The 26764-nt window shown below is 47.1% G+C and overlaps 1 protein-coding gene across 1 annotated transcript in view; it reads right to left on the bottom strand.

Annotated features, from left to right (window-relative positions):
- The window catches only part of LOC147121957 (L-selectin-like), a 60182-nt gene that overhangs the window by 22835 nt on the left and 10583 nt on the right, over positions 1-26764 (bottom strand). Inside the window, exons 4-5 of the mRNA XM_085978096.1 lie at positions 25173-25280; positions 23752-23937 (exon numbers count right to left, since the gene is read on the bottom strand). Coding sequence (XP_085834222.1) covers positions 23752-23937; positions 25173-25280 — 294 coding nt within the window. The remainder of the gene's footprint in view (positions 1-23751; positions 23938-25172; positions 25281-26764) is intronic.

The following is a 26764-nucleotide window of genomic DNA, read 5'->3' on the forward strand; positions in this document are numbered from 1 at the left end:
GTCCCCCAAAGGATCTATCCTTGGCTCCCTCCTATTTTTCATCTACATGTTGCCCCTCGGCGACATCATCTGAAAACACCGCGTCAGTTTCCACATGTACGCTGACAACACCCAGCTCTACCTCACCACCACTTCTCTCGACTCCTCCACTGTCTCTGAATTGTCAGACTGCTTGTCCGACATACAGTACTGGATGAGCAGAAATATCCTCCAGTTAAATATTGAAAAGACTGAAGCCATTGTCTTCGGTCCCCGCCACCAATTCTGTTCCCTAGCCACTGTCTCCAGCCCTCTCCCTGGCAACTGTCTGAGGCTGAACCAGACTGTTCACAATCTTGGTGTCGTATTTGACACTGAAATGAGCTTCCGACCACATATCCGTGCCATAACTAAGACCACCTATTTCCACCTCTGGAACATCACCTGTCTCCGCCCCACCTCCGCTCATCTGCTGCTGAAACCCTCATCCATGCCTTTGTTACCTCTAGACTTGACTATTCCAACACACTCCTGGCCGGCCTCCCACATTCTACACTACATAAATTTGAGGTCATCCAAAACTCTGTTGCCTTTGTCCTAACTTGCACCAAGTCCCGTTCACCCATTACCCCTGTGCTCGCTGACCTACATTGGCTCCCGGTTAAGCAACACTTCAATTTTAAAATTCTCATCCTTGTTTTAAAATCCCTCCAAGGCCTTGCCCCTCCCTAGCTCTGTAATCTCCTCCAGCTCCACAACCCCCCAAGATACCTGCGCTCCTCTAATTCTGGCCTCTTGAGCATCCCCGATTTTAATCACTCAACCATGCCTTCAGCTGCCTAGGCCCGAAGCTCTGGAATTCCCTCCCCAAACCTCTCTGCCTCTCTACCTCTCTTTCCTCCTTTAAGACGCTCCTTAAAACCTACCTCTTTGACCAAGCATTTGGCCATCTGCCCTAATTTTTCCTTATGTCACTTGGAGTCAAATTTTGTTTTATAACACTCCCTGTGAAGCACGTTGGGATGTTTTACGACATTAAAGATGCTATATGAATACAAGTTGTTGTTGCTGAAATCTCTGATGGGATCAGAACAGTTTTAGAATCATTGTCCGGGAATCTCCAGACTTCCACATTTCACCCTGAAATATAAGTTAAGAAGCTTGACTGTAAATCCACTGATGCCATCCTCCCTATGGGGAGCCACACTGGAAAGGAGTATGGGTCACAGATAGGGCTACAGCACTAGTGAGATAGGGCTACAGCACTAGTGAGATAGGGCTACAGCACTATAGTGAGATAGGGCTACAGCACTATAGTGAGATAGGGCTACAGCACTAGTGAGGTACGGCTACAGCATTATAGTGAGATAGGGCTACAGCACTAGTGAGATAGGGCTACAGCACTATAGTGAGATTGGGCTACAGCACTAGTGAGATAGGGCTACAGCACTATAGTGAGATAGGGCTACAGCACTATAGTGAGATAGGGCTACAGCACCAGTGAGGTACGGCTACAGCATTATAGTGAGATAGGGCTACAGCACTAGTGAGATAGGGCTACAGCACTAGTGAGATAGGGCTACAGCACTATAGTGAGATAGGGCTCCAGCACGAGTGAGATAGGGCTACAGCACTAGTGAGGTAGGGCTACAGAACTATAGTGAGATAGGGCTACAGCACTAGTGAGATAGGGCTACAACACTAGTGAGATAGGGCTACAGCACGAGTGAGATAGGGCTACAGCACTAGTGAGATAGGGCAACAGCACTAGCGATATAGGGCTACAGCACTAGTGAGATAGGGCTACAAACACTAGTGAGATAGGGCTACAGCACTATAGTGAGATAGGGCTACAGCACTATAGTGAGATAGGGCTACAGCACTATAGTGAGATAGGGCTACAGCACTAGTGAGGTAGGGCTACAGCACTATAGTGAGATTGGGCTACAGCACTAGTGAGGTAGGGCTACAGCACGAGTGAGATAGGGCTACAGCACTATAGCGAGATAGGGCTACAGCACTATAGTAAGATAGGGCTACAGCACTAGTGAGACAGGGCTACAGCACTAGTGAGATAAGGCTACAGCACGAGTGAGATAGGGCTACAGCACGAGTGAGATAGGGCTACAGCACTATAGTGAGATAGGGCTACAGCACTAGTGAGGTAGGGCTACAGCACTTTAGTGAGATAGGGCTACAGCACTAGTGAGATAGGGCTACAGCACTAGTGAGATAGGGCTACAGCAAGAGTGAGATAGGGCTACAGCACCAGTGAGATATGGCTACAGCACCAGTGAGATGGGGCTACAGCACTAGTGAGATAGGGCTACAGCACTAGTGAGATAGGGCTACAGAACTAGTGAGATTGGGCTACAGCACTAGTGAGATAGGGCTACAGCACTAGTGAGGTAGGGCTACAGCAGTAGTGACATAGGGCTACAGCATTAGTAAGATAGGGCTACAGCATTATAGTGAGATAGGGCTACAGCACGAGTGAGATAGGGCTACAGCACGAGTGAGATAGGGCTACAGCACTAGTGAGATAGGGCTACAGCACTAGTGAGGTAGGGCAACAGCATTATAGTGAGATAGGGCTACAGCACTAGTGAGATAGGGCTACAGCACTAGTGAGATCGGGCTACAGCACCAGTGAGCTGGGGCTACAGCAATAGTGAGATAGGGCTACAGCACTAGTGAGATAGGGCTACAGCACTAGTGAGATAGGGCTACAGCACTAATGAGGTAGGGCTACAACACCAGTGAGATAGGGCTACAGCACTAGTGAGATAGGGCTACAGCACTAATGAGGTAGGGCTACAGCACTATAGTGAGATTGGGTTACAGCACTAGTGAGGTTAGGGCTACAGCACTATAGTGAGATAGGGCTGCAGCACTAGCGAGATAGGGCTACAGCACTAGTGAGATAGGGCTACAGCACTATAGTGAGATTGGGTTACAGCACTAGTGAGGTAGGGCTACAGCACTAGTGAGATAGGGCTACAGCACTATAGTGAGATAGGGCTACAGAACTAGTGAGGTAGGGCTACAGCACTAGTAAGGTAGTGCTAAAGCACTAGTGAGGTAGTGCTACAGCGCTACAGTGAGATAGGGGTACAGTAATAGTGAGATAGGGCTACAGCACTCGTGAGATAGGGCTACAGCACTATAGTGAGATAGGGCTACAGCACTATAGTGATATAGGGCTACAGCACTAGTGAGGTAGGGCTGCAGCACTAGTGAGATAGGGCTACAGCACAAGTGAGATAGGGCGACAGCACTATAGTGCTGTAGGGCTACAGCACCAGTGAGATAGGTCTACAGCACTAGTGAGATAGGGCTACAGCACTATAGTGAGATAGGGCTACAACACTAGTGAGATAGGGCTACAGCACTAGTGAGATAGGTCTACAGCAGTAGTGAGATAGGGCTACAGCACTAGTGAGATAGGGCTACAGGACTATAGAGAGATAGGGCTACAGCACTAGTGAGATAGGGCTACAGCACTAGTGAGATAGGGCTACAGCACTATAGTGAGATAGGGCTACAGCACTAGTGAGATAGGGCTACAGCACCCGTGAGATAGGGTTACAGCACAATAGTGAGATAGGGCTACAGCACTATAGTGAGATAGGCCTACAGCACTATAGGGAGATAGGGCTACAGCACTAGTGAGATAGGGCTACAGCACTATAGTGAGATAGGGCTTCAGCATTAGTGAGATAGGGCTACAGCACTAGTGAGATAGGTTTACAGCAGTAGTGAGATAGGGCAACAGCACTAGTGAGATAGGGCTACAGGACTATAGTGAGATAGGGCTACAGCACTAGTGAGATAGGGCTACAGCACTAGTGAGATAGGGCTACAGCACTATAGTGAGATAGGGCTACAGCACTAGTGAGATAGGGCTACAGCACCCGTGAGATAGGGTTACAGCACAATAGTGAGATAGGGCTACAGCACTATAGTGAGATAGGTCTACAGCACTATAGGGAGATAGGGCTACAGCACTAGTGAGATAGGGCTGCAGCACTATAGTGAGATAGGGCTTCAGCATTCGTGAGATAGGGCTACAGCACTAGTGAGGTAGGGCTACAGCACTATAGTGAGATAGGGCTACAGCACTAGTGAGATAGGGCTACAGCACTAGTGATATAGCACTACAGCACTAGTGAGGTCGGGCTACAGCACTATAGTGAGATAGGGCTACAACACTAGTGAGATAGGGCTACAGCACTATAGTGAGATAGGGCTACAGCACTATAGTGAGATAGGGCTACAGCACTACAGCACTATAGTGAGATAGGGCTACAGCACAAGTGAGATAAGGCTACAGCACTAGTGAGATAGGGCTAAAGCAGTAGTGAGATAGGGCTACAGCACTATAGTGAGATAGGGCTACAGCACTAGTGAGGTAGGGCTACAGCACTATAGTGAGATAGGGCTACAGCACTAGTGAGATAGGGCGACAGCACCATAGTGAGATAGGGCTACAGCACTAGAGTGAGATAGGGCTACAGCACTAGTGAGATATGGCTACAGCAATAGTGAGATATGGCTACAGCACTAGTGAGATTGGGCTACAGCACCAGTGAGATGGGGCTACAGCACCAGTGAGATAGGGCGACAGCACCAGTGAGATGGGGCTACAGCACTAGTGAGATAGGGCTACAGCACTAGTGAGATAGGGCTACAGAACTAGTGAGATTGGGCTACAGCACTAGTGAGATAGGGCTACAGCACTGGTGAGGTAGGGCTACAGTAGTAGTGAGATAGGGCTACAGCATTAGTAAGATAGGGCTACAGCATTATAGTGAGATAGGGCTACAGCATTAGTAAGATAGGGCTACAGCATTATCGTGAGATAGGGCTACAGCACGAGTGAGATAGGGCTACAGCACTAGTGAGATAGGGCTACAGCACTAGTGAGGTAGGGCTATAGCTTTATAGTGAGATAGGGCTACAGCACTAGTGAGATAGGGCAACAGCACCAGTGAGATAGGGCTCAGCATTATACTGAGATAGGGCTACAGCACTATAGTGAGATAGGGCTACAGCACCAGTGAGATAGGGCTACAGCACTATAGTGAGATAGGGCTACAGCAGTAGTGAGAGGGCTACAGCACTATAGTGAGATAGGGCTACAGCACTTGTGAGATAGGGCTACAGCACTAGTGAGATAGGGCTACGGCACTAGTGAGATAGGGCTACAGCACTAGTGAGGTAGGGCTACAGCACTAGTGAGATAGGGCTACAGCACTAGTGAGATAACGCTACAGCACTAATGAGGCAGGGCTACAGCACTATAGTGAGATAGGGCGACAGCACTAGTGAGATAGGGCTACAGCCCTAGTGTGGTAGGGCTACAGCACTAGTGAGATAGGGCTACAGCACTAGTGATATAGGGCTACAGCACTATAGTGAGATAGGGCTACAGCACTAGTGAGATAGGTCTACAGCACTAGTGAGATAGGGCTACAGCACTATAGTGAGATAGGGCTACAGCACTATAGTGAGATAGGGCTACAGCAGTAGTGAGAGGGCTACAGCACTATAGTGAGATCGGGCTACAGCACTAGTGAGATAGGGCTACAGCACTCGTGAGATAGGGCTACGGCACTAGTGAGAAAGGGCTACAGCACGAGTGAGGTAGGGCTACAGCACTAGTGAGATAGGGCTACAGCACTAGTGAGATAAGGCTACAGCACTAATGAGGCAGGGCTACAGCACTATAGTGAGATAGGGCGACAGCAATAGTGAGATAGGGCTACAGGACTATAGTGAGAATGGGCTACAGCACTAGAGAGATAGGGCAACAGCACTAGTGAGATAGGGCTACAGCACTATAGTGAGATAGGGCTACAGCACTAGTGAGATAGGGCTACAGCACCCGTGAGATAGGGTTACAGCACAATAGTGAGATAGGGCTACAGCACTATAGTGAGATAGGTCTACAGCACTATAGGGAGATAGGGCTACAGCACTAGTGAGATAGGGCTACAGCACTATAGTGAGATAGGGCTACAGCACTAGTGAGATAGGGCTACAGCACTAGTGAGATAGGGCTACAGCACTATAGTGAGATAGGGCTTCAGCATTAGTGAGATAGGGCTACAGCACTAGTGAGATAGGGCTACAGCACTATAGTGAGATAGGGCTACAGCACTAGTGAGATAGGGCGACAGCACTAATGAGATAGGTCTACAGCACCAGTGAGATAGGGCTACAGCACTATAGTGAGATAGGGCTACAGCACTCGTGAGATATGGCGACAGCACTAGTGAGATAGGGCTACAGGACTATAGTGAGAATGGGCTACAGCACTAGAGAGATAGGGCAACAGCACTAGTGAGATAGGGCTGCAGCACTATAGTGAGATAGGGCTACAGCACTAGTGAGATAGGGCTACAGCACCCGTGAGATAGGGTTACAGCACAATAGTGAGATAGGGCTACAGCACTATAGTGAGATAGGTCTACAGCACTATAGGGAGATAGGGCTACAGCACTAGTGAGATAGGGCTACAGCACTATAGTGAGATAGGGCTACAGCACTAGTGAGATAGGGCTACAGCACTAGTGAGATAGGGCTACAGCACTATAGTGAGATAGGGCTTCAGCATTAGTGAGATAGGGCTACAGCACTATAGTGAGATAGGGCTACAGCACTAGTGAGATAGGGCTACAACACTAGTGAGATAGGGCTACAGCACTAGTGAGATAGGGCTACAGCACTAGTGAGATAGGGGTACAGCACTAGCGATATAGCGCTACAGCACTAGTGAGGTAGGGCTACAGCACTATAGTGAGATAGGGCTACAACACTAGTGAGATAGGGCTACAGCACTATAGTGAGATAGGGCTACAGCACTATAGTGAGATAGGGCTACAGCACTACAGCACTATAGTGAGATTGGGCTACAGCACTAGTGAGGTAGGGCTACAGCACTAGTGAGATAGGTCTACAGCACTAGTGAGATAGGGCTACAGCACTATAGTGAGATAGGGCTACAGCACTAGTGAGATAGGGCTACAGCACTAGTGAGATAGGGCTACAGCACTACAGTGAGATAGGGCTACAGCACTATAGTGAAAAAGGTCTACAGCACTCTAGTGAGATAGGGCTACAGCACTAGTGAGATAGGGCTACAGCACTATAGTGAGATAGGTCTACATCACTAGTGAGATAGGGCTACAGCACTAGTGAGATAGGGCTACAGCACTATAGTGAGATAGGGCTACAGCACTATTGTGAGATAGGGCTACAGCCCAATGAGGTAGGGCTACAGCACTATAGTGAGATCGGGCTACAGCACTAATGAGATAGTGCTACAGCACTAATGAGGTAGGGCTACAGAACTATCGTGAGATAGGGCTACAGCACTAGTGAGATCGGGCTACAGCACTAGTGAGGTAGGGCTACAGCACTATAGTGAGATAGGGCTACAGCACTAGTGAGATATGGCTACAGCACTAGTGCGATAGGGCTAGAGCACTGTAGTGAGATAGGGCTTCAGCACTATCGTGAGATAGGGCTACAGCACTAGTGAGATAGGGCTCAGCATTATAGTGAGATGGGGCTACAGCACTAGTTAGATAAGGCTACAGCACTATAGTGAGATAGGGCTACAGCACTAGTGAGATAGGGCTACAGCACTATAGTGAGATAGCGCTACAGCACTAGTGAGATACGGCTACAGCACTGGTGAGATAGGGCTACAGCACTAGTGAGATAGGGCTACAGCACTAGTGAGATAGGGCTACAGTACTAGTGAGATAGGGCTACAGTACGAGTGAGATAGGGCTACAGCACTAATGAGGCAGGGCTACAGCACTATATTGAGATAAGGCGACAGCACTAGTGAGATAGGGCTACAGCACTCGTGTGGTAGGGCTACAGCACTATTCAATTCAATTCAATTCAAATGCTTTATTGGCATGAAAGTTTACAGGGAACCATGTTGCCAAAGCTTACATAACAAAAAGTACAGGTTTCCAACATTCTGTAGGTGTCAAACGTTTTTGACCCTCATTGGGTACAGACAGTATTAATTTAAACAGTCGTTGACCCTCGTTGGGTGCATTCAGTATTAATTTAAAACAGTCGTTGGGTACGTTCGGTATTGATTTAAACATTTTTAGCGTATATATGCTATGGGTGTGCTCGTTAGTCACTCAATGTTCCTCAGGTTGTGACATATTGGGCACCAAGATATGGTCTGTCTCCCTCCCCCAGGACTATTCTTAATTTTGACAGGTCATCCAATTCTTTGAAATCTGGGGTTGTAAGGCTGAGCTTGTCAAAATATATGTTTCTTGTCTCGTTGAATTTTTCGCATTTTATGAGGAACTGCACCTCTGTCTCAACCTCGCCGGCCAGATGGTGATCACATAATCTATTTTCTTTAGGTTGCCAGGATTTCTTGTATCTTCCTTTTTCAATTGCCAGTTGGTGGTCGCTTAGTCTGTATCTGCTGAGGGTGTGTCTCTGATGGTCGAGAGATAGTCTGCCAGTTTATATTCTCTTTTTAGGGCCCGGTAGCATTCTAATCTGCTTTGGCTTTTGGTTATTGTGTTCCAATGTTCCAGGTAGGTTTCTTTGCATTGTTTAATGATTTGGTTCACTCGGATTGGTGTTTGGGTAGCAGTGTTGGTCTGGGACTGGTCAGGGTCCGGCTGGGTAGGAGAACTTAGTTTCAGTAACAACTGACTCAGGGGACTCGTGTCTGGGTTCAGCTCTTGGGTCTGGAGGGCTTTAAAATGAAGGGTGTCTGGGGAACTAGATTTGAGGTGATTTAGAAAGTTTAGTGCTCGTTTTTGGATGTTTATTATCAGTGGGTATCTGCCTAGTTCGGCTCTACATGCATTTGTTGGTGTTTTCCTTTGGGTGCAAAGAATGCTTCGGCAAAATTCTGCATGTAGCGCTTCTATTGTGTGTTTTTCCCATTTAGTGTAGCTATGGTGATTGAGTGGGCCCCATACTTCACTACCATACAGCGCAATGGGCAGGATTATACTATCAAATATTTTGAGCCAGATTTTGATTGGAATTTGGATGTTGTAGAATTTTCTTTTGATTGCATATAGGGCTCTTCGGGCTTTTTCTTTTAGTGCATTCACTGCTATGTTGAAGCTCCCTGATGCTGTAATGGTTAGACCAAGGTAAGTGTAGCTCATAGTGTGTCCTATGATGGTATCACTGAGAGTAAACTGGTATTTGTTTTCCTGACATCTGGGCCTTTTTTGAAAAATCATGATGTTGGTTTTCTTTAGATTTACTGTCAAGGCCCAATTTTGGCAGTATTTGTCGAGTAGGTCTAAATGTTGCTGTAATCCCTGTTCTGTGGGAGACAGCAGAACCAGGTCGTCCGCATAGAACAGGGATTTCACTTCCCCATCTAGGAGAAAGAGACCCGGTGACTCGCTTTGCTCCAGCTTGTCTGCTAACTCATTTATGTATATGTTGAACAGGGTCGGACTCAAGTTGCAACCCTGCCGGACGCCTCTTCTCTGGGTGAAGAAACCGGTGCGTTTGTCTCCAATTTTGACACCGCATTTATTTTTCAGATACATCGATTTAATAAGGTCATAGACTTTGCCCCTTATTCCACACTGAAGAAGTTTGTAATAGAGCCCTTTGTGCCAAATAGAGTCAAAGGCTTTCTTGAAGTCAATGAAACAAGCAAATATTTTCCCATTTTTTGTTTGGTGTATATGTTTTTCAATGAGAGTGTGAAGGGTATAGATATGGTCGGTGGTGCGGTGTTTTGGAAGAAAGCCTATTTGATTTTTTCTAAGGATATTATGTTTATTAAGAAAATCCAGTAGTCTGCTATTTAGAATACTGCAGAATAACTTCCCTAGACAACTGTTGACACAGATGCCACGGTAGTTGTTTGGGTCTGATTTGCTTCCACTTTTATATATGGGAGAGATGAGCCCTTGGCACCAGATATCTGGAAAACAGCCCGAACGTAATATGATGTTGAATAACTTGAGTACCGCAACCTGCATCTCCATAGTGCTGAACTTGAGCATTTCATTTTTGATGTTGTCTGGACCACAGGCTTTCTTTGGGTGGAGAGATTTTGTTTTTGTGGCCAGTACTTTCCAAGTGATTGGGGAGTCCAAAGGGTTTTGGTTGTCTTTAATTGTTACTTCTAATGTGAGATAGGGCTACAGCACTATAATGAGATAGGGCTACAGCACTAGTGAGATAGGGCTACAGCACTATAGCGAGATAGGCTACAGCACTAGTGAGATAGGGCTACAGCACTATAGTGAGACAGGGCTACAGCACTAGTGAGATAGGGCTACAGCACTAGTGAGATAAGGCTACAGCACTAGTGAGATAAGGCTACAGCACGAGTGAGATAGGGCTACAGCACGAGTGAGATAGGGCTACAGCACTATAGTGAGATAGGGCTACAGCACTAGTGAGATAGGGCTACAGAACTATAGTGAGATAGGGCTACAGCAGTAGTGAGATAGGGCTACAGCATTATAGTGAGTTAGGGCTACAGCACTAGTGAGATACGGCTACAGCACTGGTGAGATAGGGCTACAGCACTAGTGAGATAGGGCTACAGCACTAGTGAGATAGGGCTACAGTACTAGTGAGATAGGGCTACAGCACTAATGAGGCAGGGCTACAGCACTATAGTGAGATAGGGCGACAGCACTAGTGAGATAGGGCTACAGCACTAGTGTGGTAGGGCTACACCACTAGTGAGATAGGTCTACAGCACTAGTGAGATAGGGCTACAGCACTATAGTAAGATAGGGCTACAGCACTAGTGAGATAGGGCTACAGGACTATAGTGAGATAGGGCTACAGCACTAGTGAGATAGGGCTACAGCACTATAGTGAGATAGGGCTGCAGCACTAGTGAGATAGGGCTACAGCACTCGTAAGATAGGGCTACAGCACTATAGTGAGATAGGGCTACAGCACTATAGTGAGATAGGGCTACAGCACTAGTGAGATAGGGCTACAGCACTATAGTGAGATAGGGGTACAGCACTAGTGAGATAGGGCTACAGCACTATAGTGAGATAGGGCTACAGCTCTATAGTGAGATAGGTCTACAGCACTAGTGAGATAGGTCTACAGCACTAGTGAGATAGGGCTACAGCACTATAGTGAGATAGGGCTACAGCACTATAGTGAGATAGGGCTACAGCACTAGTGAGATAGGGCTACAGCACTAGTGAGATAGGGCTACAGCACTATAGTGAGATAGGGCTACAGCACGAGTGAGATATGGCTACAGCACCATAGTGAGATAGGGCTACAGCACTATAGTGAGATAGGGCTACAGCCCTAGTGAGGTAGGGCTACAGCACTATAGTGAGATAGGGCTACAGCACTAATGAGATAGTGCTACAGCACTAGTGAGGTAGGGCTACAGAACTATAGTGAGATAGGGCTACAGCACTAGTGAGATAGGGCTACAGCACTAGTGAGGTAGGGCTACAGCACTATAGTGAGATAGGGCTACAGCACTAGTGAGATGGGGCTACAGCACTAGTGAGGTAGGGCTACAGCACTATAGCGAGATAGGGCTACAGCACCAGTGAGATATGGCTATAGCACTAGTGCGATAGGGCTACAGCACTATAGTGAGATAGGGCTACAGCACTAGTGAGATAGGGCTACAGCAATATAGTGAGATAGGGCTTCAGCACTATAGCGAGGTAGGGCTACAGCACTAGTGAGATAGGGCTACAGCACTATAGTGAGATAAGGCTACAGCACTAGTGATATAGGGCTGCAGCACTAGTGAGATAGGGCTACAGCACTATAGTGAGATAGGGCTACAGCACGAGTGAGATATGGCGACAGCACTAGTGCGATAGGGCTACAGCACTATAGTGAGATAGGGCTCCAGCACTATAGTGAGATAAGGCTACAGCACTAGTGAGGTAGGGCGACAGCACTATAGTGAGATAGGGCTACAGCACTAGTGAGATAGTGCTACAGCACTAGTGAGGTAGGGCTACAGCACTATAGTGAGATAGGGCTACACCACTAGTGAGATATGGCTACAGCACTAGTGCGATAGGGCTACAGCACTATAGTGAGATAGGGCTACAGCACTAGTGAGATAGGGCTACAGCACTAGTGAGATAGGGCTACAGCACTATAATGAGATAGGGCTACAGCACCAGTGAGATAGGGCTACAGCACTAGTGAGATAGCGCTACAGCACTATAGCGAGATAGGCTACAGCACTAGTGTGATAGGGCTACAGCACTATAGTGAGATAGGGCTACAGCACTAGTGAGATAGGGCTACAGCACTAGTGAGATCAGGCTACAGCACTAGTGAGATAGGGCTACAGCATGAGTGAGATAGGGCTACAGCACTATAGTGAGATGGGGCTACAGCACTATAGTGAGATAGGGCTACAGCACTAGTGAGATAGGGCTACAGCACTATAGTGAGGTAGGGCTACAGCACTAGTGAGATAGGGCTACAGCACTAGTGAGATAGGGCTCAGCATTATAGTCAGATGGGGCTACAGCACTATAGTGAGATAGGGCTACAGCACTAGTGAGATAGGGCTACAGCACTATAGTGAGATAGGGCTACAGCAGTAGTGAGATAGGGCTACAGCACTATAGTGAGATAGGGCTACAGCACTAGTGAGATACGGCTACAGCACTGGTGAGATAGGGCTACAGCACTAGTGAGATAGGGCTACAGTACTAGTGAGATAGGGCTACAGTACTAGTGAGATAGGGCTACAGCACTAATGAGGCAGGGCTACAGCACTATATTGTGATAGGGCGACAGCACTAGTGAGATAGGGCTACAGCACTAGTGTGGTAGGGCTACAGCACTATTCAATTCAATTCAATTCAAATGCTTTATTGGCATGAAAGTTTACAGGGAACCATGTTGCCAAAGCTTACATAACAAAAAGTATAGGTTTCCAACATTCTGTAGGTGTCAAACGTTTTTGACCCTCGTTGGGTACAGACAGTATTAATTTAAACAGTCGTTGACCCTCGTTGGGTGCATTCAGTATTAATTGAAAACAGTCGTTAGGTACGTTCGGTATTGATTTAAGCATTTTTAGCGTATATATGCTATGGGTGTGCTCGTTAGTCACTCAATGTTCCTCAGGTTGTGACATGTTGTTATATATTGGGCACCAAGATATGGTCTGTCTCCCTCCCCCAGGACTATTCTTAATTTTGACAGGTCATCCAATTCTTTGAAATCTGGGGTTGTAAGGCTGAGCTTGTCAAAATATATGTTTCTTGTCTCGTTGAATTTTTCGCATTTTAAGAGGAAGTGCACCTCTGTCTCAACCTCGCCGGCCAGACAGTGATCACATAATCTATTTTCTTTAGGTTGCCAGGATTTCTTGTATCTTCCTTTTTCAATTGCCAGTTGGTGGTCGCTTAGTCTGTATCTGGTGAGGGTCTGTCTCTGTTTTGTGTCTCTGATGGTCGAGAGATAGTCTGCCAGTTTATATTCTCTTTTTAGGGCCCGGTAGCATTCTAATCTGCTTTGGCTTTTGGTTATTGTGTTCCAATGTTCCAGGTAGGTTTCTTTGCATTGTTTAATGATTTGGTTCACTCGGATTGGTGTTTGGGTAGCAGTGTTGGTCTGGGACTGGTCAGGGTCCGGCTGGGTAGGAGAACTTAGTTTCAGTAACAACTGACTCAGGGGACTCGTGTCTGGGTTCAGCTCTTGGGTCTGGAGGGCTTTAAAATGAAGGGTGTCTGGGGAACTAGATTTGAGGTGATTTAGAAAGTTTAGTGCTCGTTTTTGGATGTTTATTATCAGTGGGTATCTGCCTAGTTCGGCTCTACATGCATTTGTTGGTGTTTTCCTTTGGGTGCGAAGAATGCTTCGGCAAAATTCTGCATGTAGCGCTTCTATTGTGTGTTTTTCCCATTTAGTGTAGCTATGGTGATTGAGTGGGCCCCATACTTCACTACCATACAGCGCAATGGGCAGGATTATACTATCAAATATTTTGAGCCAGATTTTGATTGGAATTTGGATGTTGTAGAATTTTCTTTTGATTGCATATAGGGCTCTTCGGGCTTTTTCTTTTAGTGCATTCACTGCTATGTTGAAGCTCCCTGATGCTGTAATGGTTAGACCAAGGTAAGTGTAGCTCATAGTGTGTCCTATGATGGTATCACTGAGAGTAAACTGGTATTTGTTTTCCTGACATCTGGGCCTTTTTTGAAAAATCATGATGTTGGTTTTCTTTAGATTTACTGTCAGGGCCCAATTTTGGCAGTATTTGTCGAGTAGGTCTAAATGTTGCTGTAATCCCTGTTCTGTGGGAGACAGCAGAACCAGGTCGTCCGCATAGAACAGGGATTTCACTTCCCCATCTAGGAGAAAGAGACCCGGTGACTCGCTTTGCTCCAGCTTGTCTGCTAACTCATTTATGTATATGTTGAACAGGGTCGGACTCAAGTTGCAACCCTGCCGGACGCCTCTTCTCTGGGTGAAGAAACCGGTGCGTTTGTCTCCAATTTTGACACCGCATTTATTTTTCAGATACATCGATTTAATAAGGTCATAGACTTTGCCCCTTATTCCACACTGAAGAAGTTTGTAATAGAGCCCTTTGTGCCAAATAGAGTCAAAGGCTTTCTTGAAGTCAATGAAACAAGCGAATGTTTTCCCATTTTTTGTTTGGTGTATATGTTTTTCAATGAGAGTGTGAAGGGTATAGATATGGTCGGTGGTGCGGTGTTTTGGAAGAAAGCCTATTTGATTTTTTCTAAGGATATTATGTTAATTAAGAAAATCCAGTAGTCTGCTATTTAGAATACTGCAGAATAACTTCCCTAGACAACTGTTGACACAGATGCCACGGTAGTTGTTTGGGTCTGATTTGCTTCCACTTTTATATATGGGAGAGATGAGCCCTTGGCACCAGATATCTGGAAAACAGCGCGAACGTAATACGATGTTTAATAACTTGAGTACCGCAACCTGCATCTCCATAGTGCTGAACTTCAGCATTTCATTTTTGATGTTGTCTGGACCACAGGCTTTCTTTGGGTGGAGAGATTTTGTTTTGTGGCCAGTTCTTTCCAAGTGATTGGGGAGCCCAGAGGGTTTTGGTTGTCTTTAATTGTTACTTCTAATGTGAGATAGGGCTACAGCACTATAATGAGATAGGGCTACAGCACTAGTGAGACAGGGCTACAGCACTATAGCGAGATAGGCTACAGCACTAGTGAGATAGGGCTAGAGCACGATAGTGAGATAGGGCTACAGCACTAGTGAGATAGGGCTACAGCACTAGTGAGATAAGGCTACAGCACCAGTGAGATAGGGCTACAGCACCAGTGAGATAGGGCTACAGCACTATAGTGAGATAGGGCAACAGCACTATAGTGAGATAGGGCTACAGCACTAGTGAGATAGGGCTACAGCACTAGTGAGATAGGGCTACAGCACTATAGTGAGATAGGGCTACAGCACTAGTGAGATAGGGCTACAGCTCTAATGAGGTAGGGCGACAGCACTATAGTGAGGTAGGGCTACAGCACTATACTGAGGTAGGGCTACAGCACTAGTGAGATAGGGCTACAGCACGATAGTGAGGTAGGGCTACAGCACTATAGTGAGATAGGGCTACAGCACAAAAGTGAGGTAGGGCTACAGCACTAGTGAGATAGGGCTACAGCACTATAGTGAGATAGGGCTACCGCACTAGTGAGATAGGGCTACAGCACTATAGTGAGATAGGGCTACAGCACGAGTGAGATAGGCCTACAGCACTAGTGAGATAGGGCTACAGCACTATAGTGAGGTAGGGCTACAGCACCAGTGAGATAGGTCTACAGCACTAATGAGATAGGGCTACAGCACTAGTGAGGTAGGGCTACAGCACTAGTGAGATAGGGCTACAGCACTAGTGAGATAGGGCTCAGCATTATAGTGAGATAGGGCTACAGCACTTAAGTGAGATAGGGCTACAGCACTAGTGAGATAGGCCTACAGCACTATAGTGAGATAGGGCTACAGCAGTAGTGAGACAGGGCTACAGCACTATAGAGAGATAGGGCTACAGCACTAGTGAGATACGGCTACAGCACTGGTGAGATAGGGCTACAGCACTAGTGAGATAGGGCTACAGCACTAGTGAGATAGGGCTACAGCACTAGTGAGATCGGGCTACAGTACTAGTGAGATAGGGCTACAGCACTAATGAGGCAGGGCTACAGCACTATAGTGAGATAGGGCGACAGCACTAGTGAGGTAGGGCTACAGCACTAGTGTGGTAGGGCTACAGCACTAGTGAGATAGGGCTACCGCACTAGTGATATAGGGCTACAGCACTATAGTGAGATAGGGCTACAGCACTAGTGAGATAGGTCTACAGCACTAGTGAGATAGGGCTACAGCACTATAGTGAGATAGGGCTACAGCACTAGTGAGATAGGGCTACAGCACTAGTGAGATAGGGCAACAGGACTATAGTGAGATAGGGCTACAGCACTAGTGAGATAGGGCTACAGCATTAGTGAGATAGGGCTACAGCACTATAGTGAGATAGGGCTACAGCACTATAGTGAGATAGGTCTACAGCACTATAGTGAGATAGGGCTACAGCACTAGTGAGATAGGGCTACAGCACTAGTGAGAGAGGGCGACAGCACTATAGTGAGATAGGGCTACAGCTCTATAGTGAGATAGGTCTACAGCACTAGTGAGATAGGGCTACAGCACTGGTGAGATAGGGCTGCAGCACTATAGCGAGATAGGCTACAGCACTAGTGAGATGGGGCGACAGCACTGTAGTGAGATAGGGCTACAGCTCTAGTGAGAGGGCTACAGCACCAGTGAGACAGGTCTACAGCACTAATGAGATAGGGCTACAGCACTAGTGAGGTAGGGCTACAGCACTGGTGAGATAGGGCTACAGCACTAGTGAGATAGGGCTCAGCATTATAGTGAGATGGGGCTACAGCACTATAGTGAGATCGGGCTACAGCACTAGTGAGATACGGCTACAGCACTGGTGAGATAGGGCTACAGCACTTGTGAGATAGGGCTACAGCACTAGTGAGATAGGGCTACAGCACTAGTCAGATAGGGCTACAGTACTAGTGAGATAGGGCTACAGCACTAATGAGGCAGGGCTACAGCACTATAGTGAGATAGGGTGACAGCACTCGTGAGATAGGGCTAGAGCACTATAGTGAGATAGGGCTACAGCACTAGTGAGATAGGGCTACAGCACTAGTGAGATAAGGCTACAGCACTAGTGAGATAGGGCTACAGCACGAGTGAGATAGGGCTACAGCACTATTGTGAGATAAGGCTACAGCACTATAGTGAGATAGGGCTACAGCACTAGTGAGATAGGGCTACAGCACTAGTGAGGTAGGGCTACAGCACTATAGTGAGATAGGGCTACTGCACGAGTGAGGTAGGGCTACAGCACTATAGTGAGATAGGGCGACAGCACTATAGTGTGGTAGGGCTACAGCACTATACTGAGGTAGGGCTACAGCACTAGTGAGATAGGGCTACAGCTCTATAGTGAGGTAGGGCTACAGCACTATCGTGAGATAGGGCTACAGCACTGTAGTGAGGTAGGGCTACAGCACTCGTGAGATAGGTCTACAGCACTAGTGAGATAGGGCTACAGCACTATAGTGAGATAGGGCTACAGCACTAGTGAGATAGGGCTACAGCACTAGAGAGATAGGGCAACAGGACTATAGTGAGATAGGGCTACAGCACTAGTAGATAGGGCTACAGCATTCGTGAGATAGGTCTACAGCACTAGTGAGGTAGGGCTACAGCACTATAGTGAGATAGGGCTACAGCACTATAGTGAGATAGGTCTACAGCACCATAGTGAGATAGGGCTACAGCACTATAGTGAGATAGGTCTACAGCACTATAGTGAGATAGGGCTACAGCACTATGGTGAGATAGGGCTACAGCACTAGTGAGAGAGGGCTACAGCACTATAGTGAGATATGGCTACAGCTCTATAGTGAGATAGGTCTACAGCACTAGTGAGATAGGGCTACAGCACTCGTGAGATAGGGCTACAGCACTATAGTGAGATAGGGCTACAGCACTAGTGAGATAGGGCTACAGCACTAGTGAGATAGGGCTACAGCACGAGTGAGATAGGGCTACAGCACTATAGTGAGATAGGGCTACAGCACTAGTGAGATATGGCTACAGCACTATAGTGAGATAGGGCTACAGCACTATAGTGAGATAGGGCTACAGCACTAGTGAGATAGGGCTACAGCACTAGTGAGATAGGGCTACAGCACTATAGTGAGATAGGGCTACAGCACTAGTGAGATAGGGCTACAGCTCTAATGAGGTAGGGCTACAGCACTATAGTGAGATAGGGCTACAGCACGAGTGAGGTAGGGCTACAGCAGTATAGTGAGACAGGGCGACAGCACTATAGTGAGGTAGGGCTACAGCACTATACTGAGGTAGGGCTACAGCACTAGTGAGATAGGGCTACAGCGCTATAGTGAGGTAGGGCTACAGCACTATAGTGAGATAGGGCTACAGCACTATAGTGAGGTAGGGCTACAGCACTAGTGAGATAGGGCTACAGCACTATAGTGAGATAGGGCTACCGCACTAGTGAGATAGGGCTACAGCACTATAGTGAGATAGGGCTACAGCACTAGTGAGATAGGGCTACAGCACGAGTGAGATAGGCCTACAACACGAGTGAGATAGGGCTACAGTACTATAGTGAGGTAAGGCTACAGCAGCAGTGAGATAGGGCTACAGCACTAATGAGATAGGGCTACAGCACTAGTGAGGTAGGGCTACAGCACTAGTGAGATAGGGCTACAGCACTAGTGAGATAGGGCTCAGCATTATAGTGAGATAGGGCTACAGCACTATAATGAGATAGGGCTACAGCACTAGTGAGATAGGACTACAGCACTATAGTGAGATAGGACTACAGCAGTAGTGAGACAGGGCTACAGCACTGTAGTGAGATACGGCTACAGCCCTGGTGAGATAGGGCTACAGCACTAGTGAGATAGGGCTACAGCACTAGTGAGATAGGGCTACAGCACTATTGAGATAGGGCTACAGTACTAGTGAGATAGGGCTACAGCACTAATGAGGCAGGGCTACAGCACTATAGCGAGATAGGGCGACAGCACTAGTGAGGTAGGGCTACAGCACTAGTGTGGTAGGGCTACAGCACTAGTGAGATAGGGCTACAGCACTAGTGATATAGGGATACAGCACTAGTGAGGTAGGGCTTCAGCACTTGTGAGATAGGGCTACAGCACCAGTGAGATATGGCTCAGCATTATAGTGAGATAGGGCTACAGCACTATAGTGAGATAGGGCTACAGCACTAGTGAGATAGGACTACAGCACTATAGTGAGATAGGACGACAGCAGTAGTGAGACAGGGCTACAGCACTATAGTGAGATACGGCTGCAGCACTGGTGAGATACGGCTACAGCACTGGTGAGATAGGGCTACAGCACTAGTGAGATAGGGCTACAGCACGAGTGAGATAGGGCTACAGCACTATTGAGATAGGGCTACAGTACTAGTGAGATAGGGCTACAGCACTCATGAGGCAGGGCTACAGCACTATAGTGAGACAGGGCGACAGCACTAGTGAGGTAGGGCTACAGCACGAGTGTGGTAGGGCTACAGCACTAGTGAGATAGGGCTACAGCACGAGTGAGATAGGGCTACAGCACTAGTGAGATAGGGCAACAGGACTATAGTGAGATAGGGCGACAGCACTGGTGAGATAGGGCTACAGCATTAGTGAGATAGGGCTACAGCACTTTCGTGAGATAGGGCTACAGCACTAGTGAGATCGGGCTACAGCACTAGTGAGATAGGGCTACAGCACTATAGTGAGATAGGACTACAGCACTATAGTGAGATAGGTCTACAGCACTATAGTGAGATAGGGCTACAGCACTAGTGAGATAGGGCTACAGCACGAATGAGACAGGGCTGCAGCACTATAGTGAGATAGGGCTACAGCTCTATAGTGAGATAGGTCTACAGCACGAGTGAGATAGGGCTACAGCACTAGTGAGATAGGGCTACAGCACTATAGTGAGATAGGGCTACAGCACTAGTGAGATAGGGCTGCAGCACTAGTGAGATAGGGCTGCAGCACTAGTGAGATAGGGCTACAGCACTATCGTGAGATAGGGCTACAGCACTATCGTGAGATAGGGCTACAGCACTAGTGAGATATGGCTACAGCACCATAGTGAGATAGGGCTACAGCACTATAGTGAGATAGGGCTACAGCAGTATAGTGAGATAGGGCTACAGCCCTAGTGAGGTAGGGCTACAGCACTATAGTGAGATAGGGCTACAGCACAAATGAGATAGTGCTACAGCACTAGTGAGGTAGGGCTACAGCAGTAGAGTGAGATAGGGCTACAGCACGAGTGAGATAGGGCTACAGCACTAGTGAGGTAGGGCTACAGCACTATAGTGAGATAGGGCTACACCACTAGTGAGATATGGCTACAGCACTAGTGCGATAGGGCTACAGCACGATAGTGAGGTAGGGCTACAGCACTAGTGAGACAGGGCTACAGCACTAGTGAGATAGGGCTTCAGCACTACAGTGAGGTAGGGCGACAGCTCTAGTGAGATAGGGCTACAGCACTGTAGTGAGGTAGGGCTACAGCACTAGTGAGATAGGGCTACAGCACTATAGTGAGATAGAGCTACCGCACTAGTGAGATAGGGCTACAGCACTAGTGAGATAGGGCTACAGCACTATAGTGAGATAGGGCTACAGCACTAGTGAGATAGGGCTACAGCACGAGTGAGATAGGGCTACAGCACTATAGTGAGGTAGGGCTACAGCACCAGTGAGATAGGTCTACAGCACTAATGAGATAGGGCTACAGCACTAGTGAGGTAGGGCTACAGCACTAGTGAGATAGGGCTACAGCACTAGTGAGATAGGGCTCAGCATTATAGTGAGATAGGGCTACAGCACTATAGTGAGATAGGGCTACAGCACTAGTGAGATACGGCTACAGCACTGGTGAGATAGGGCTGCAGCACTAGTGAGATAGGGCTACAGCACTAGTGAGATAGGGCTACAGCACTCGTGATATAGGGCTACAGTACTAGTGAGATTGGGCTACAGCACTAATGAGGCAGGGCTACAGCACTATAGTGAGATAGGGCGACAGAACTAGTGAGATAGGGCTACAGCACTAGTGTGGTAGGGCTACAGCACTATAGTGAGAAAGGGCTACAGCACTAGTGAGATAGGTCGACAGCATTAGTGAGATAGGGCTACAGCACTATAGTGAGATAGGGCTACAGCACTAGTGAGATAGGGCTACAGCACTAGTGAGATAGGGCTACAGGACTATAGTGAGATAGGGCTACAGCACTAGTGAGATAGGGCTACAGCACTAGTGAGAGACGGCTACAGCACTATAGTGAGATAGGGCTACAGCACTAGTGAGTTAGGGCTACAGCACTCGTGAGATAGGGCTACAGCACTACAGTGAGATAGGGCTACAGCACTATAGTGAGATAGGTCTACAGCACGATAATGAGATAGGGCTACAGCACTCGTGAGATAGGTCTACAGCACTAGTGAGATAGGGCTACAGCACTATAGTGAGATAGGTCTACAGCACTATAGTGAGATAGGGCTACAGCACTAATGAGATAGGGCTACAGCACTAGTGAGATAGGGCTACAGCACTATAGTGAGATAGGGCTACAGCACTAGTGAGATAGGGCTACAGCACTAGTGAGGTAGGGCTACAGCACTAGTGAGATAGGGCTACAGCACTATAGTGAGATAGGGCTACAGCCCTAGTGAGGTAGGGCTACAGCACTATAGTGAGATAGGGCTACAGCACTAGTGAGATAGGGCTACAGCACTAGTGAGGTAGGGCTACAGCACTATAGTGAGATAGGGCTACAGCACTAGTGAGATATGGCTACAGCACTAGTGCGATAGGGCTACAGCACTATAGTGAGATAAGGGTACAGCACTAGTGAGATAGGGCTACAGCAATATCGTGAGATAGGGCTACAGCACTAGTGAGATAGGGCTACAGCACTAGTGAGATAGGGCTTCAGCACTATAGTGAGATAGGTCTACAGCACTAGTGAGATAGGGCTACAGCACTAGTGAGATAGGGCTACAGCACTATAGTGAGATAGGGCTACAGCACTAGTGAGATAGGGCTACAGCACTAGTGAGATAGGGCTACAGCACTATAGCGAGATAGGCTACAGCACTAGTGAGATAGGTCTACAGCGCTATAGTGAGATAGGGCTACAGCACCAGTGAGATAAGGCTGCAGCACTAGTGAGATAGGGCGACAGCACGAGTGAGATAGGGCTACAGCACTATAGTGAGATAGGGCTACAGCACTATAGTGAGATAGGGCTACAGCACTAGTGAGATAGGGTTACAGCACTAGTGAGATAGGGCTACAGCACTATAGTGAGATAGGGCTACAGCACTATAGTGAGATAGGGCTACAGCACTAGTGAGATAGGGTACAGCACTGGTGAGATAGCGCTACAGCACTATAGCGAGATAGGCTACAGTACTAGTGAGATAGGGCTACAGCACTATAGTGAGATAGGGCTACAGCACCAGTGAGATAGCGCTACAGCACTAGTGAGATGAGGCTGCAGCACTAGTGAGATAGGGCTACAGCACGAGTGAGATAGGGCTACAGCACTATAGTGAGATAGGGCTACAGCACTATAGCGAGATAGGGCTACAGCACTAGTGAGATAGGGCTACAGCACTATAGTGAGATAGGGCTACAGCACTATAGTGAGATAGGGCTACAGCACTAATGAGGTAGGGCTACAGCACTATAGTGAGATAGGGCTACAGCACTAGTGAGGTAGGGCTACAGCACTATAGTGAGATAGGCGACAGCACTATAGTGAGGTAGGGCTACAGCACTATAGTGAGGTAGGACTACAGCACTCTAGTGAGGTAGGGCTACAGCACTATAGTGAGATAGGGCTACAGCACTAATGAGGTAGGGCTACAGCATTATAGTGCGATAGGGCTACAGCACTAGTGAGGTAGGGCTACAGCTCTATAGTGAGATAAGGCTACAGCACTAGTGAGATAGGGCTACAGCACTAGTGAGATAGGGCTACAGCACTAGTGAGATAGGGCTACAGCATTATCGTGAGATATGGCTACAGCACTAGGGAGATAGGGCTACAGCATTATTGTGAGATACGGCTACAGCACTAGGGAGATAGGGCTACAGCACTCGTGAGATAGGGCTACAGCATTATAGTGTGATAGGGCTACAGCACTAGTGAGATAGGGCTACAGCACTAGTGAGATAAGGCTACAGCACTAGTGAGATAGGGCTACAGCATTATAGTGAGATAGGGCTACAGCACCAGTGAGATAGGGCTACAGCGCTATAGTGAGGTAGGGCTACAGCACCATAGTGAGGTAGGGCTACAGCACTATAGTGAGGTTGGGCTACAGCACTAGTGAGATAGGGCTACAGCATTATAGTGAAATAGGTCTCCAGCACTAGTGAGATAGGGCTACCGCACTAGTGAGATAGGGCTACAGCACTAGTGCTGATGCTCTGACCTGCGCTCCCTTCAAGTGTAGCTCCTCACTGCGACTGCTGCATTGGTGAATTTACCCTTTGACGTAAACTCAAACACACAAAAATTACTGTTATTAAGACATTCCTGCTAACATGTTCTAAAATCTGATTCAGGATTTTCTCTTTTTGTCTTGTTTGACCCTGTACCTTCACAGCTGGGTGTCTCCGCTGTCCATATTCCTGTCGCATTGCACCAGAGACTCTGTGACCCCTGCAGTGTAAACCCTGCTGCACAGTGAAAGTCACACGTGGAGCTGAAGCTGAAGTTTCCATTAGGATGGGTGCAGCCCATAGTCGCTTGGTCAGGAGCATCGAGAGTGGCACACTGTTCAACTGGACAGGAGGTATTGGAATGACGAGTTAGTTTTTTTTTATTTTTTAGAAACCCCACAGTGCAGATAGAGGCCATTTCGGCCCATCGAGCCTGCACCGACTCATATCCCACCCGATCCCCGTAACCCCTATACCAACACATATCCCACCCTATCCCCGTAACCCCACGTATTTAATCCCCCTAACACTAAGGGTCAATTTATCATGGCCAATCAACCTAACCCGCACATCTTTGGGCTGTGGGAGGAAACCGGAGCACCCGGAGGAAACCCACGCAAACACGGGGAGAATGTGCAAACTCCACACAGACAGTTATTGTGTAATAAAGTTTGTTTTTTTGATTTTGGTATGTAATTATAAAAGCATTCAATTTATTTTTTGCCTGGTGTATATTTTCTCTCGTCCTCATTCCTTTTTAACCCGCGCACCATCGGCCTGTGAGAGACGGGCAGGTGACCTGTTGTCAAGCTCTCATTGTGCAGCTCTGTGAATGGCTACCTTGAGGTACATGAGAGCACCAAGGTTCCGTCCTGCCGATTTTGCCTCCTTCCTCTCTGTATCATTGCACAGTGGGCTGGTGAGCAATGCTTTGCAGCACTGTGATATCCACACTGGAATTACTATTTATTGATTTTCAGAACTACTTCCTTTAATGTCAGTTTCCCAATGGTAGGATGTCACTCTGGTTCTCTCTCTTTTTCTTTCTCACTCCTTTATTCTTTATTTCTTGCTCTCTTTTCTTTTCCTTTCTTCCTTATTCTCACTTTCCTTATTTACTTTTTCATGCTCTTTCTTGCTTTCTCTGTCTTTCATTCTTTGTTTTGCTCTCTCTCCCTCTTATTATATATATATTTATATATATGTGCATATATACTGGATCAATTTATTGAACTTTCAGAAGCTGTTTATACCATGTAGATCTCTTTTCAAAGTTATGGGGAGAAAAATTTGGTGTCAAAAGATTCACTGATGGTGAGTGAATCAAAATACCTCTCAATGCACATAACAGTTTATTACCCTACATAATATTTACATGTATAAATTAGAGCATTAAATTTGAAAAAGGCACAAAAAACAGAGGTTTGCAATCGCAGTCTGTGATAAATGGTTCCATGCTTTGCTAAAGTAATGGACGAAGTAATTTTGTATGAATGTGTTAAACTATTTGTTATAATTCAGTACAGTGCAATTTTAACCTTCAAGTCATCCACAGTAATAGAGAACATCATTCTTACCAGATTCACACTCCAGTCCATAGAATCCTTCATTGCATCGACATGTATAATTTCCAATAGTCTCCACACATTCTCCATGACCACTGCATGAAGTAGGCTTGCATGAAGCTGTTCAAAAAAAACCACAAACCCATGTACATGCAGGCAAACAAGGCTGCAAGCTCTGTGAACTTAAAGGGGGTTATTTAACGAGTTCGTGCTCCTAACAATGAGCCTCACACTGTGGGAGCACAAATCATCAAATTTGGGCGTGCACAGCCCAGGAGTTTGGAGTTTGCAAACATGCATTTTAATAGTCGTAAAGTCTTTGGCGCTGCACACCCAAATTTCTGATGTGCACTCCCAGAGGGCAAGGGCCCCCCTCTAGAAGTGAAACAATGATTACAGTAGTTTGTTACCCAGATGGGGCCAATGTTTATTTTGTATTGACTGGGCTCCTGACCCTGTCACCTGCTTCCTAACCCTAAAGCCTATCACATTACTCGATCAGTATGCACACTATGCCAGTAGACCTATTGCATTCATATATATTCCAAAAGATTATTCCTAACATTTAACATCCTTTGAATAAAGAAGTTTTTCTTACATCCCCGGTGGCTCAATGTATAGTTGGATGCAAACCAGGTAGGCCACAGGTTCAATTCCCAGTCTATGTTTAGTAGCTGATCTCAGCCAAGAAAATAGCAGCAGCACTATAATTGGTCTTAATAATCCTTAGCTAGGCTTGGGAAAATTACCCTGTGTTCCTGCTCCTGATCATTAGTCAATGACACCTTCTGGAATTGTATGTGTGCAGACATTGGGTGAGGACATGATCAGCCTCAGCTATGATGGCCCATGTTCAATTGCCCTTCCAACACTGTCAAGGCTCGCACATGAAGAATGCCCACTTAGTTGAAGTGGCAGAGGATAACTGGTGCCTACCGTGCTTTATCCCAGTGAGGACTCAACACATTCAGGAGAAGGAGGGTGTGAAGAAAACTGGTGAGGAGGAAAAAAAATTGGAGAGATTACGTGTAGAAGTCATCAAGTTGAGTACTAAATAAATCTTGATGTTGGTCATAGGTGAAAGGCTGGTTGGCTCTACTTAACACCCATTTCTTTTGTGAATCTGCTTTTACCCATAAATTTCCCCTTTTCATTTTCTTCTCTCTGGTCATGCTCCACCTGTAGCCAAGAGGACGCAGGCAATCAGAAGACGGATCAGATGAACTAGTAGACGCTTGGTCTGTTTCCTCTGATGACTGGACCACCTGCTTGGTAGTAGTAGAGTTCAGAAACTCAGTCAAGTTGAAGCCCCTGCCTCCAGCTCCTTCCCACCAATATGACCTGCCAGTTGATCCAGCATGGTGCAGACATTTACCAAATTTCCGAGTCCCAACCAAACATGCCTTACAGCCTCCACTCCAGTAGCTGTACATGAAGACATAACCAATCAACCAACAATCAATCAACAACCTCCCGCCTGAAGAGATGGTGAATGCCACTGTGCACACCAGCAATTTAGACTGCAAAGCGCACTGGGTCTCTGGCCTCATTGAAATGAGATTGGTGAGCTGCGGACGCATGTTGACATCCCCAGACAGTTCGCC

This window comes from Somniosus microcephalus, chromosome 3 (genome assembly GCF_052327205.1).
Source record: "Somniosus microcephalus isolate GS21.2 chromosome 3, FLI_Smic_1.0, whole genome shotgun sequence".
Classification (NCBI taxonomy): Eukaryota; Metazoa; Chordata; class Chondrichthyes; order Squaliformes; family Somniosidae; genus Somniosus; species Somniosus microcephalus.